Source organism: Mustela lutreola, chromosome 6 (genome assembly GCF_030435805.1).
Source record: "Mustela lutreola isolate mMusLut2 chromosome 6, mMusLut2.pri, whole genome shotgun sequence".
NCBI lineage: Eukaryota > Metazoa > Chordata > Mammalia > Carnivora > Mustelidae > Mustela > Mustela lutreola.
In genome coordinates this window covers 22982736-22997959 of record NC_081295.1, presented here as the reverse complement: position 1 = coordinate 22997959, position 15224 = coordinate 22982736, and the positions used below count along the sequence as shown (strand labels likewise).

Sequence of the window (15224 nt, the reverse complement as noted above, 5' to 3'; positions counted from 1 at the left end):
TTATTTCCAGTTTTATTCCTTTATGATCAAAAGTTACTCTGATTTAAATTTTTAAAAATTTTCTTGACTTGTTCTGTGACCTAACACGTGTTCAGTCCTATAGAATATTCCATGGGCACCTAAGCAGTCTGTTGCTGATGCATGGAGAGTGTTCTGTATATTTCTGGTAAGTCCAACTAGTCTGTAGTTCTTAAAATCTTGTTTCCTTAGTCATCTTCTGGTTGTTCTACCCATGATTAAAAGTGAGTTATTGAATCTCCTACTATTATTGTGTTGCTATCTATGTCTCTCCAATTTTTTTTTTTTTGTTTGCTTCATATATTTAGGTGCTATAGGATTTGTTCCCTATATATTTATAATTGTTATAGCTTCATGGTGAATTGACTGCTTTGTCTGATATTAGTATAACCACCTCTGTTCTCTTTTGGTTATCATTTGCATAGAATGTTTTTTTCCATTCTTTCACTTTCAGCCCGTATGTGTCCTTAGATCTGAAGTTGGTCTTTTGTAGATAGCATATAGTTAGATCCTCTTGTTTTATGTTATCCATTGAGCCAATCTTTGTCTTTTGGGGAATTTAATGCATTTACATCTAATATAATTACTGATATGGAGGGAATTACTATTGACATTTCATTAACTGTTTTCTGTATATTTTATAGCATTTTGTCCCTTATTTCCCCCTTTTCCTTTGTGTTTCATTATTTTTTTTTTGTAGTGACACGCTTTGATGGCTTTCTCACTTCTTTCTGTGTAAATTCTAGACATATTTTGTGATTCCCATGGGGAGCATATAAAAAAATCTTAGTTACAAAAATCTATTTTAAATAGATATCTTGCATTACAAAAACTCCACTCCTTCACATTTCTGGCCACCCCCACTTTGTTAGTGATGTCACAAATTATATCTTTATATATCTTGTAACCATTACCATGGATTTATATTTTTTATGCTTTTGTTTTTGAATTCAATACAAGAACTAAAAGTGGATTTATGTGCCCAAATTACAATAATAAAGTTTTCATATTTGTCACATATTTACCGTTGTCAGATGATTTTATATTTTCATATGGCCTTGCATTGTTCTGTAGCATCCTTTTGTTTCAACCTAAAGGACTTACTTGTAGTGCAGGTCTAGTGATAATAAATTCCTTCAGATAAATCTGGGAAAGCCCTAACTTGTCCCCTATTTTTAAAAACAGTTTTGCTGATACAGTATTCTTAGTTGGTAGTTTTTTTCCTCTCAGCACTTAAGAGTATATCATTCTACTGCTCTCTGGCCTGTACAGTTTCATCATTTTTTTATTTTTATTTTTATTTTTAAGTAGTCTCTATGCTCAACATGGATGGGCTTGAACTCAAAACCCTGAGATCAAGTCCTGTGCTCCACCCACTGAACCAGCCAGGTGCCCCTCTGGCCTGAAGGTTTATGCTGAGAAACCTTTTGAAATCTTGTAGATGCGCCATTGAACAAGACAACTTCCAGGATTTGTTTTCTTTGACTTTCATCAGTTTGGTAATAATGTGTCCTCCTGTGGGTTTCTTTGGATTTATCTTGGGATTAGTTGAGCTTCTTGAATTAGTATGCCCATTTCTTTCCTCAAATTTGGTAAATTTTCATTCATTATTCCACTAAATAAGTTCACTGCTCCTTTTGCTCTCTCTTCTCCAATACCAGTAACATGTATGTTGGCTTGCTTGATAATGCCCTATAAGTCCCTTAGGCTTTCTGCACTTCATTTTCCTTTTTGTCTCCCTGCCTTGTTAATTTCCAAATACCTGTCTCCAGGGTTGCTGGTTCGTTCTTCTGTCTGATCAAGTCCCTGTTGAGCTCCTCTACTGAATTTTTCAATTCAATTGTTCTCTTCAGTTCAGAATTTGTTCTTTTTTATAGCTTGTCTCTTTGACAACAATCTCATCTTGTTTGTGTGTTTTCCTTCTTTGTCAATTATGTTTTAGTTCATTGAGTATCTTTAAGGCAATCGTTTTAAATTCTCATCAGTAAATTCAGAGATCTGCATTTCTTTAGGGTCAGTTTCTGGAGATTTTTGTGTTGTAGAGTAGGCCACATTCCCTTGTTTATATGTTTTGTTAACTTTATTGGGATATGGGCATTTGAAAAACAGTCACTTCTTCCAGCTTTTACAGACTGGCTTTGCTCATTAACTTCCAGCTAGAAGTTCTGGAACCTCTCAAATGTTTTTTGGGGGTATATCCCCTCTTGAGTTTATGTGTGTAGTTTCATTTCAGGATATACATCTGCTTTTAACTGTTTGAATTTTCCTAAGAGGCTTGCCCCTGTTTCTTCTCAGGACTTTTCTATTTCAGTTTTTATTGTATCTGTTTGTACTTTCTTGCAACCTCTGCAGTCTAAACTGTAAACTCCCTGCTGTTCTAAGAAACCATTGTGCTCACTTCTGCTTTCAGTGGCTTGTAATCAGCCAATCCAAACCATGCCACCACTCCCACTAGTGCTCCAAGTCAGGTCTCAAGCAGCACCAAGACAAGCCAGACTGTTGGACACAAATACACAAGTTCTACTTTTTCCTTCCTGCCCTGAGGGAGGGGCCAAGAATTGGGATTTATTTGTGCCATGCTGTGCCTATACTAGAGAGAGGGGCAAGGATAAGTGTATTTCCATGAACTTCCCTACATGTTTTGGTATAGCTTCCTCCTGGTTTTAATTCTGCCTGGTGCTGTAGCTTTGCAACTGGGTTCTAGAGTCTTCACAAAGGTATTTTGGTTCTGTGCTGTTGATAACTCAGTGTCTCCATGGGAAATGAGGACCTGGTGTTCTCGTTTGGTATCACTTCCTACTCACTTGGCTTTTGCTATCTCTTGATTGATACTCATTAGTCACAGATATGCCAATAAGCTTTCACAGTATCTTCATGTTGGAAAATATGCTTATCCAACAACTTTTCTTTAAAACTAATTTGAAATGCCTAAACCATTAGAAAAATAAAACTCTCTCAGCTTTTAAATGAATTTGAAATTATCACCACCATTTATATGAAGTTAAACTTAAAAATTACAGTAAATACAGATGTGTTTGGAACTTAATTCTTATAATAAGAGATATTGAATTAAGTTTGGCCTGATAAAAAATTTCCCCAATTTTTACCACAAAACCTCTCAGATTAAAAACAAACAAATAAATCCTGGAAACCTCAACCAGAAATCTTTTCACTATTTAAGTAATTTTGCTCTTGTGGGGGAAGTTTTTGGTATCCAATATTCTATTTTGCCTCCTCAATTATTTTGTCAATTCTTAGTTTAAAAGATTATAGTAACATTACAAATCCTGTGTGTTTAATTTTAAGAAAACATTCTGAGTAACAGGAAACATCTATTCAATAAGGTATTGAAACATCAACTTTGTATCACAGGCATGCCTTTATTACTTTAGGTATAGGCATACTTTTTTACTTGTTAAAGTTTTCATTTCAACTTGTGATTTCTTAGTGATTCTATAAACTTCAGTGGACTAAGATAATACATTTGGCTGATCTTGTTTGGTGATCATCCTGTTATTGATTAGAACTTCTAGCAGAGATTTTAAGAGAAAGTGTAAAGAACCAAGAGCAGAATAAGTAAAACTTCAACTATATCCACTGTAACCTCACTTATGGGGTTCACCTGTATTGTTATAACTCAGCAGCAGTCAGAAAATGGCAAAGGCATGATGCAAATTCAATGGGTAGGACCATGGATATATTATTGTAAGCTAATTAGAAATGGATTTAGGTTTTTTTTTTTTAAGGTTTTATTTATTTGACAGAGAGACACAGTGATAGAGGGAACACAAGCAGGGAGAGTGGGAGAGGGAGAGGGAGAAGCAGGCTTCCTGCTGAGCAGGGAGCCCGATGCAGGGCTCGATCCCAGGACTCTGGGATTATGAACTGAGCCAAAGGCAGACACATAATGACTGCACCATCCAGGCACCCCTTTCAATATAAAATATATTGATAACAACAGTCTTAGTCTTGTCTTCTCACCAGGGTATGTAACTTTGAAGGCAGGAACCAATTCTATTTAAAATTCTGCCTCCCTCCTCTCATCCATACATGATAAATTTGTACGCACTGGATTGAGCTCAAATGTTTTGATAAGTAACAGTTATTACAACAGCTTTGATTATATTTAGAGCTCAATGATTTAATGATTTAAATTTGACAGTATCTTTTTGTTCTGTTGTCAAATTAGACTTTGTTTCTAATAATTCTTTTTAAGCTTTTAAGTAATCTCTATACCCAATGTGGGGCTTGAACTTACAACTCCAAGATCAGGAGTCACATGCTCAACCAACTTTTAAGGGGGTGGGAGAGAAGTTTAATACATTCACCAAATTAAAAGACAACATACTATAGACACTTCAGAAATCTAAATGAAATGCCAGGTGACCAACCAGTGAAATTCACCAAATTTTGGTTAAGAAAATTTTACAGTAATAGAATAAAAATTCTAAAAATTACAGCCAAAATTATAATTCTTTTTTTTAAAAAAGATTTTGAGAGAGCGCATGAGCAGGGGGCAGGAACAAGCAGACTCCTTGCCAAGCTGGGGGCCTGATGTGGGGCTCGATCCCAGAACCCTGAGTAAGTCAGGTGCTTACCACTGGAGACACCCAGGCACTCCCAACAATTCTCATTCTAGCTTACATTCAGTATTAACCTGTGTGAACTGTCCCACATGGTAAGATTCGACCGGTCTATAGATCAATTATTATGTGGGGATGAGCCAGCCCAGTGTCCCTTGATAATCCTTATTTGAAATCTGAAACATCTCAGTTCAAAAGCACAAAGCAGGGGTGCCTGGGTGGCTCAGAGGGTTAAAGCCTCTGCTTTCGGCTCAAGTCATGATCCCAGGGTCCTGGGATTGAGCCCCCCATCAGGATCTCTCCTTGGTGGGGAGCCTGCTTCCTCCTCTCTGCTAGGCAGGGAGCCTGCTTCCCTTCCTCTCCCTGCCTCTCTCTACCTACTTTTGATTTCTCTCTCTGTCAAATAAATAAATAAAATCTTAAAAAAAAAAAAAAGAGCTTGAGATAGTACATAAAATTGGAGAAAAAAATGATTCTTTATTGAAAAATACCAATAATACTGACAGACTTCAAAAGCAATTCACGCTTCCAGAATACAAAGTGTACTTAATACATTTTTTCAATCTTTTTGCATTTCAAACAAAGTTAGCATTTTTGTAAATCAAATTTGATAACCCGACTAAAAATATTTTCCAGCTTTATTATTTAAACGGCTCCACAATCTTTAAAGTGGGGACCATGAGGCGGGCAGGAGCAAAGGGGCAGAATGCACCTGGGACTGCGCAGCAGTCTACAGCAACATTTCCCACAACTTCAGGCTGGAAACAAAATACTGCACAAGACAGCTGCCCTCCAGTGTCAGAGAATCTTGGGAAAGAGCATATGAAAAGATAGCTAGCTTTCCTTACAATTTATACTCTTTCATTTAAGATTGCTTTTTGAACAAAATCTTTAAGAATGCCACTGTAATTTAATTCATCCAATGAAAGAAATGAACTGTTACCATCAAAATGGCCTTTGCCGAGCTGTAATAATTCTATGCTTTTTTAAATGCAAAAAAAAAATAACACATATGCAAGTTTAATTTGAAACCACACAAATTAGGTATGTAGGCTCAGATAGTAGCAGTGTTCACTTTTATTACTAATAGCTTAACTGGAACAGCCACTCTATAGTCATTCCACCAGCAGAAATAGCAGCACCAAGATCTAAAATTCTTTATGTATAAAAAGCTTATGTCATTATCCAAGTCCCATTCTCTGCATGCTCCAATTCTTGTTATCTTATTTAACATAAAAGCAACAGGATTTGGAGAGTTACTATTTGCTGTATTAAAACAGTTATACAGCATCTTGTACTGTCAAAAAGCAAAATACTGTGAACGGCAGCCCTTCTTCACAGCTCTACACTTGAAGCTGCCAAGCATTCACTGCTCGTGCCAGCAGTGGTGTTTCCACAGTAACATAGCAAAAACTAAAGGAATCATGGCACAATGGATTTCTGAATTCTTTTATCTACCATTGGTCCTGGGGCTTAGTACCATCCCCTGTAGACTATATCTGCTGATCATTCCATTATCTTTAATGGAGGAAAGGCATCAGGTCATATAGCGGGTAATGGCTCTCAGAGCGTAGAGGAGTTCTGCTTGCATCCGAGCTTCTATAAGAAGCAGATTAACATGAACCTGAATATAAAACACAACATAATTTAAGGTAGGGTTATAAGCATCCCCAATCAGTTTCTCAGCGCGGCTAAAACCCCCTAAACTAAGTACATTTTCTGAGTGCTACTGAATAACTTAGAAGTCTTGACTTTGTCTAAAATGAAAGCCATCTAATGTTCTTCTTGGATAGACACTGGCTTATATTTATATCTGATCACATCCCTTCTTGGAAGTTTATTACACTTCAGAAAATCTAGACATTGCTTTATTAGAATACCAACTTCCTCTGCCAAATCATTTAATAATTTAATTTTAAAAAAGATGGATCAAAGACCAGACATTTCTATCTATAAACAAGTAAAAAAGAGCTCTTGCAAAATGGTCTTCTTTCTCCCAAGCAGTGACAGTCAGGCCAGCACTTCTGAAGTGAGACCAGCTACCTGTTTTTATTCTTTTACTCTAACACTATAATGAGGTTCCTTCCAAGAGATATCAGGGATAGATGTGCAGGAATGTTCTTCTCTGGGTTGGAAGATGTGATGGAAAGGATTTGAGGGCCATTAGATAGCTGAAGGAGAATGAGAGTCACTGTTGAACAAACCACAACAGGTACATACCTTCTCAGAGTGCTTAAACTGCCTCCAGAAGCTATCATACATTCTTTTGGTAACTTTTTCGGGAGTGCAAACAACAGTTTTGATATAAACTTTAAAGCTACGGTCCAATAGCTGGTTAATTTCACCATAGTCATAGTCATCATATCTGTTAAAAGACAAAATGAGAATTATATTTTCAATATATACTCTTTTCTTATGAAATTATGGGCAATAATAGTAAATTCTTTTTCCCTCTCTGTCCCCCAAATAACTGCTTTACAATGTTTAATTGGGGGTGGATAAGTGAACAGAAAGGGATGAAAAACAGAAGTTAGGGAGAGGAACAAAATCTGCCAGTGCCCAAGCAGGAGTATATATTTATAATCATAAAGAAGCAAACACACTGAGGAAATTGTGGGAAAAGCATGAGAACTGCTGAAGTTAAGAATTCCACAAATCAAACAATATTTATTGGTTACTCTTGCAATGATATATAGATGGTAATCCACTTATGTTTCCAGGAGTTTCTGGGATCAGATGAGGAAAAAAATGGTGGGGGGTTGGCAGACGATTATTCCAAAGAGAAGGATGATGGCCTCATAGCGTCTACACTTAGGAAAGGCTATTCTTTAAGCTGAGATGGTTGTATGCAGCAGTGTCTGCTCTGTCCCAGTGGGTGATGGTTTCTAGAACAGCCAGAGACTGAAGTGTCTTATTTGGTATTCAGTGGAAAAGGAAAAAATAAAACAAAAAAACTCTTCCAAAGCTGGCTTTACTACTTTTCTGGAGGTGGTGAGTCAATAGTCTGGTCACGGATAAAATTAACAGCAAGATTTTACAGCTAAAATAATCAAATTCTTACAGTGTGGAGTTTGTGTATATATGTTAGAAGGTGGTATATATGTAATGGTTGCATTTCCTATATAACATAATATGGCTGAATACCTAACAGTCGGGACATGAAAATTTTGCATTTTGATGATGTATCATGGGATCAGGTAGTCCTCAGAAGGAGCTTGAGAAGAGCTAGGAGTGCACTATAAGGGTACCAATTTCCAAGGAGATGATATCAAAGATGTTTGAGGACACACTTTTCCTTCATGCTCTAGGACCAGGTTGCTTGCCCTCATCTTCCCTGGAGGCATCTGTCATTTAACTCTTGTCAATGTCCCTCACTCCCTTCTGCCTAGCTAGGAAAGAGTGGTTCATAAGCAGCATAAAAATAAGCTATTGTGATGGGAGCATTTGTATATGTGTGTCTTGCATGTGTGTTCCAAGCACCTGAATAATTGAGTCCAGAGGAAAATATTTCTTTATAAACATAACAGACTAACCTTATTCCAAACATGCAGTGAATATAGTTCCAAATAGCTCGTCTAAGCATTGAGGTATCGACATCTTTGTGCATTGCCATTGTATTATAAGTAAGATTGTAAGCAATATGAAATTTTTCATCAATCAACTGTCCCACATCTGGATAAAGGCGATTTACCAAAGAATAACCATGGTCTTCCCAGCAATAGTCCTAAATACAGAAAACAGAACAAATATGAATAATTAAAATGTGGCCAAGTATAGTTCTAGGTCTACTGTTCTGTCGATGGTGAGATTACTGGCAGTTGGAATCTCCTGCCTTTCTAGTGCATCCTAGTTCCCAGCTTGACCTGCAGTATAATCTGATGTTTTCAATTTCTATACTGCAGCACACAAAGCTTTCGTAACTCAGTGAGTGTAAAAAACCAATGGGATTCTTTCTTACACATAGACTACCCATTTTCAGCTTCCTCTCACTCTGTCCTCAATCAGCATCCAGAGGCAACCTCTCTCTCCTTTTCCCTCACTGCAGCTATTCCAACAGTCCTCAAATTTTGTACATTTTTAATTCGGAACCACCACTCATTCCTTTTCCTCCTCCCTCCTTTCTCTTAGTGCTGAGTTTCCTAATTCGTTTTCCTACATTAAATCTTCCTGCTTCCTTTATTTCTACCTCAAGCAAAGTAAGCCCCTACACTACTAGGTTGCTCTCATATTAATTTTCCAGGAACACCTCTTTGGTATGTTATCACTCTGATCCCCAAACCTACAAACCTGACCAATTTTAAACTAGTTTCCCACTAATCAGAAGTAGGGATCCTTCGCTTCAAACACTCAGCATCCAGCCAATTTCTTTATGATCCCTTCCCTCACTCTGTCTCTCAACTGAAGCTCAATTATTGCCTGTAGTCTCCTCTGCTTTCCAAAGCCCATGCTTCTGGATCATTTAAATCTTTCAAATCCTAATTTACTCCATAAAATTTCTAGTCTACATGATCTCTTCAATTCTATTTCATGACACAATTATATTATCAAGTAGGAATATTCTGTAACTCTTCCTTGTGCCAAAATTTTTGTCCCTATAAACACCATCTTCGTCACTTGAGCAAAGAAACAAAATCCTATAGGTCTCAAATATTCACATTTCTGATAAAGGTTATTAACATTAGCCCTTCACAATAATTAAGGAAGCTGGAGTATCAACTAATCTGAATTAAATACTTTACTTACCTTACCTACCTAAATATTTATGCAATAGACTATTTAAAAAATACACTTAGGCTGCAGTATGTTTCTACTAATCAATTGGATTGGAAGCAGTCTTACAAAGCTTAGAGCACGGAATAAATATTTGCTAATTGATGATTTTCAACTTTTATTGTGGAACCAGAGAACATAGCTACTGAGAGATGTTTGTAAAACACTTTTAGCATTGTGCCTCCTGCTAAAGCAAAAACAAAGAAGGAGCCTGGTATCCTAGAGGATGACTAGGTCCCTAAGTTTCATGAACTCAATATGCACACAACTGTACTGAGGGAGTTTTACTGTGTATTTCAAAGTTAGTGACTGGGGAGCTAAAGAAACTGGGTCTACTGACAATAATTCTATTCCCTATATCACTTAATTTTATTCACTCTAAGAGATAAGTGCTAAGTACTTTTGGACTAGCATTTATGTGAATCCTCATTGCTTCCAATAACAGTACATATTTTAAAGGGAATTAGGATACTGTAATTGTCCTGATTAATTTTCTATTCTATCTATAAAAACTCACCCAATTAAAAACAAAACAAAAAGAAAACAAAAACTTACTCTCTCTAAAAAGAACAAAGCATATCTTTCACTTCTGATTTTTTTTTTTATCTTCTTTCCTTCCACCCACATACATATAATGCTTGAGTTGCTGGGGACATTTCTCTTGCCACTCAGGCCTGGTGCATATCAGGACCTCATTGTAGCACTGGCGCTCAACAGGAAGAGGGGAGAAAAGCCAGTGCTCTGCATGCTACTGTTATTCGTGGCTCAGATATATCAGGGACTTGAGTTTTAATGCACCAGGTATCTGGGAACCTAACCCAATATTGCGATTTAGTTTTATGGATGAATGTATTTTGATTTCTGATTCACTGGTTTATGAACTTTAACAATAAAATAAATATATTTAAGGGAACTGCCTGACATAGAAAAGTTATTTCTTTCTGCAACATTTTGTAATTCTCAAATCCAGGGGACTTTTTCTTATTTTAAGTCAGATTGACATACTTCTAACCTGTCAGGTGCATAACACTAAGCTGCAATTTTACCTGAACTCGAAATGTTGGCACATGCATCCCATGTCTAGAGAAATCCTTATAGCCGTAACTAGTATCCTCAAAGTGACGAGACACATCTCTTGCTGGTGTGACTTCTTCATCATCTGAAATAATTAAACAAAAAAGTCACTGAAAGCTTTTCAAAAACAGGATGCTAGAAATTCATTTTACCTACAACAAGTAAAAATAGGATAACTCTGACACTGAGTAGTCAACTAAAGTCTTAAAACCACAGAGAGAAATCGCTTATTTACCAGTGAATGGAATGTAATAAGATTCTCTGTTATAACAAATATTCATGGTTGACTTTACTATGCTTTGCATTCCTCTCTTTCATATACCCTCTGATGTCCCCACTCTAATTTTAGATTATCAAGTGCTACTTTAAAATTATGCACACAAAATCTGAACATACTTTTGGATAATCTTTATGGTAATAAATCATCTGTGCTCTATAGTGTAACACTTAAAGACTATTTCCGGTTGAATATCAATGTCCTATAATATATAATATAATCTCTCTAACACCTCAAAGGTCCTAGAAGCAATTTCTGGAATGGTGAATCACTTTTATAATGTTTCCTGAACTTCTGGGATTATTTTCACATTTATCTGAAGAAAATAGAAACAAAAACTTTTCCTCAGGGAGAAACAAGAGAACATCCAACCTTCATTTATACAAATTTCATTTTTTCTTTGCTATTAGGAAACTTGGTGCTTTTAACACATATACTCTTTTCCCCACTCTATTATCAAGACATTTTGAGATACTTTAATTTTTTTCCTTTAAATTACCTGGTTTAAATATTAAATCCTATAGCCTGTGTATAAAGGCCAAACATAAAGGATTTAAGTTTGTTGTTAGCTGTCTAATAAATAGCTCCTTTGCATAAACCATAGAATTCTAAAGCTGAAAAGCAACCTTAGAGCTTTATGAACTCAATTTCCTAATATTAAAGAAGAGGAAAAAGAGCATTCATATGTTAAGTGACTTACATTCACAAAGCTTATTGGCAGTGAATTTTAGTACTCAAACTCAAATATCCTCTTTTAGTTTAGTGCTATTTATACTATAACGTCCTTTTCTCGGTTGCCTGCTTTATTTATAAGCAGGAATACCTATGTAATAATAGCCTCTCTAAAAGGAAAAACATTTGATGTTTTGAAACTTTTATTTAAATTCTTTAAATAAAGTGGGGATCTTTTTGGGTAAGCAACAGAAATTCTGTTGACTATGTAATGACGGCTTTTACCTGAAGAGAAGACAAACATGCTCTCTCTTTTTTCAATTTCAAAACGCGAAGCCATCTCTTCCTGACTTGCCTCTTCTTCATCTCGACATTCTTGTAACTGCCTCATCTTTTCCATGAGGGCTTCAACCTCAAAGAAGGAATCACTTACCTAAAGAGAAAATACAACTAATGTTACATATGTAAGATAAAGGTTGAAATTTTAAAATTTTCTTATTAGGATACAAATTCTTATGAAACAGAACAGAATATAGGAAAAATAGACTGTATGATTCTTAAAGTACAAGAATGATTAAAAAATGGAATTATTTTGGCCTGTTACATATATAGATATGCAGATTTTAAAAAGTGATTTTAAGAACACATTTTTACCTTACAAAATCAGTAATAATATCATTAATAGCATCAACAGTAAGTTAATGCTAAGTTTTAAGAATTAAAATTTAGCATTAACAGTAAGTTAATGCTAAGTTTTAAGAATTAAATTTTAAAACTAGTTGTCAATATAAACAGAAACTGCTCAGTTAAATAAGATACAAAGTAAAAGTGGTTTTGCATCAACTATGCACACTGGTTGTATTGTCATTTCATGGTGACGATGTCTATCATCTTCAAATTATAGTAATCAGCTCTAATTTGCCAATTAAGAATAAAACCTGGGGTGCCTGGGTGGCTCAGTGGGTTGAAGCCTCTGCCTTCTGCTCAGGTCATGATCCCAGGGTCCTGGGATTGAGCCCTGCATTGGGCTGTCTGCTCAGCGGGAAGCCTGCTTCCCCCTCTCTCTCTGCCTGCCTCTCTGCCTACTTATGATTTCTGACAGTCAAATAAATAAATAAAATCTTAAAAAAAAAAAAAAAAGAATGAAACCTGTCCTTTCAGGGCTGGAATTTTCTATCTGACCTCTGCAAATGGGTCTGGCAGTCACAATTTGTAGTGAACTGATTCTCCCAAAATATACTACAACTCAAGCTGACTTGTTATATTCAAAGTCCTACTTCTAAGTAGTCCGGAGTACATATATACATAGTGCTAACTGTACCTACCTACAAACTAAAGCTACTGCTCATTCGTCTGCTGTCCAAAAAAGCATTCCTGCCTTTCTGCACAAATACATACTCAAAAAGTACAAGTTCTGGAATTTCCAATAATGAAACAAGGTTTTTCATTTAATACATATCATTTCAGCATTAAGAGGTGGCCTCTCCATTCATATGTATGTATGTATGTGTATATATGTATATATACACATATAAATACATGTATGTGTGTGCATATATATGTGTGTGTGTGTATATATATATATATGGTAAATAACTTTTTCTTTTGCGTAAACCCATCTTACATTTTAATTCTCTTAAGCACTAATAGACAAAATACCTATTAGTTGAAGATTTAAGGCAAGTTCTGGCCCTTCCAAAGGTGCTGTGAGACTCCCCGCCACCCCATGATCTTCTTTAGCCTTGTTCTAAATCCAATATGGGGAAGGACAACAATCCAACTCCAAGCATCCTAGCAACTGATATACACTCTGCCTTAGACCATCTTTAACCCTTCTGTTTTAATAATCAGTGGCCAAAGGTGGGGCTATAACATGAATCCAGGTAGCTCAACAGAGGGTGAAACTGATGGTCTTGAACCTTGTCAGCACAGCAGTGATCAACTCTGGGAAAAATATTTCCCTTCATGTGCTAATCTCACAATATGTAAATGCTTCTTATTTAGCACCCAATAAATGCCAGCTGTATTAGGCCTTTAACTTCTTTAGAAACATTTTATTTAAGCCTCAACCTTGTGTTTGACCTTTATTTATGAATGAAAGAACAGAGGCTCAGGGGGGTTAGGTAACTTGCCCACAGTCAAATATATACACTAAAGGCAATTCAAACTGTTTAAATCTGCTCCAAAGGAATAATATAACTCAGAAAATCTATGCAAAGTATTCAGAAGACTGTGATGCTGTTTCTGTGATTTCTTTTTAGAAACAGAAGTAAACTTTCGCTATAGCAAAGGAATGAAAAAGGAATTTTGACTCATCATATTCAGGAAATTAAAACCTGCTTATAGAAAATTCAACTTGTTCTAATCTGTTTCAAAGGAATAAAAAAATTAAGAAAATATAAAAGCCAGAGAAAAGGAGGAATAGAAGTGAAAATGTTTTAATAAATTTACATTCACTTTTATATATATTTGTGCCAAGTTAAACATGAGAAAGAATTTTAAAAGGTTAAATTTCCAGGTAAAGGCTGATTAAATCTTCTGAAAGATAATTATGAAACCAGCCTGTTTCTTTTATGCAAAAGGAAGGAAAAGAATGTGATCAGCACCAGGAAGTCTTGGACCGCCAAGTTGTAAGATCTCAGCCTCCCCTCATCTCACTGCAGCACCCATCCAATACTAGCTGGCTCTGCTGGGGCACATGCTGATGGCTCCTGATCCTAAAATTACTCGAGGGTCTTAAAATTTTACATATCCCTTAGCACTAAATGAGTGCTGGGCATTTAGAGGAATGAACAGATAGAGGGGCCTAATATCTCTATGGACTTCAAGGGTGGGTTTTCTAAGTCACATGAAAAAAAAACAATAAAACAGCAATTACTGTGATTAGTCTTATGATGATAATCCTGTAACAGATAATACTTACCGAAACATTTCCTGCTGAGTTGACCTGCATCTCATCCACACTGTGATTGCCATTTGTAATGTCACAGATGCAGTAGTTACTAACCGAAGGAGGTCTGAAGGTGTGGCCACCATCACAATGAATTTCTGGACTGATTCCACAGCCAAACGTGAATGAGGCAAGAGAATGATAGTGTGTGAGGAGAACTACTGCATGTACCAGTTCTGCAAGGGACCAGCTGTGCTCTTCAGCTTTTAAAAGTCCCTTAAGGAAAAAAAAATGAGAACATATTTATACACTGGGTTACAGTGTTGGTAAAAGTGAATAGTTCATCTTGGTATTTAATCTCCTTAAAACAGGAATAGTCACTACATAAAACCTAGAGTAAAATTATAATTTGAGACATGCAGAACCCAGAATTTGTTAAAATAATTACTTATTTTCAAATAGAGCTTAACATAGCCTGCTAATGACACTTTCATTATTATTTTGATTTTCTGAAATCCTGATTTAAATGTAATAGAATGCACTTTGCTTAAATGCAGTTGCCATATTTCAGATGGTGGATTATAAATGCATTAACTGCTTTTAGTTCAAAGTCTCATCCAGGTGTATTTCAAGTGACAGCTACTGTATAAAATATGCCTGTGTTTTTCTCTATTATCAAGCTTTCTCAAGAAATCTTAAAGACAGTTGTTTAAACAACTTGACTCTGAATATTCCTAAATCATCAGATTATAATTATTATTTTAAAAACTATGCTCAAGGTAAAGGCTACGAGTTTTCAGTCTTACAAATTTGTATCCCTTCTGCTTCATTATCTGTTTTATAATCTTGTTTAATCTTCCATTACCAGATGATACAACAGACACTATGTTAATCATATTCAAATTTTATATCTTAATCAGATGCTTCAATCATGTAATAA

The 15224-nt window shown here is 35.8% G+C and overlaps 1 protein-coding gene across 2 annotated transcripts in view; it reads right to left on the bottom strand.

The window, feature by feature from the left end:
- Positions 1-5058: 5058 nt before the first annotated feature.
- The window catches only part of SESN1 (sestrin 1), a 120575-nt gene continuing 110409 nt past the window's right edge, over positions 5059-15224 (bottom strand). For both annotated transcript variants that reach the window (XM_059176927.1, XM_059176928.1), the window contains 6 exons: positions 14318-14560; positions 11680-11827; positions 10418-10530; positions 8135-8325; positions 6822-6966; positions 5059-6225 (listed from right to left, as the gene is read on the bottom strand). In XM_059176927.1, the coding sequence (XP_059032910.1) occupies positions 6139-6225; positions 6822-6966; positions 8135-8325; positions 10418-10530; positions 11680-11827; positions 14318-14560 (927 nt within the window). In that variant the 3' untranslated portion in view covers positions 5059-6138. The remainder of the gene's footprint in view (positions 6226-6821; positions 6967-8134; positions 8326-10417; positions 10531-11679; positions 11828-14317; positions 14561-15224) is intronic.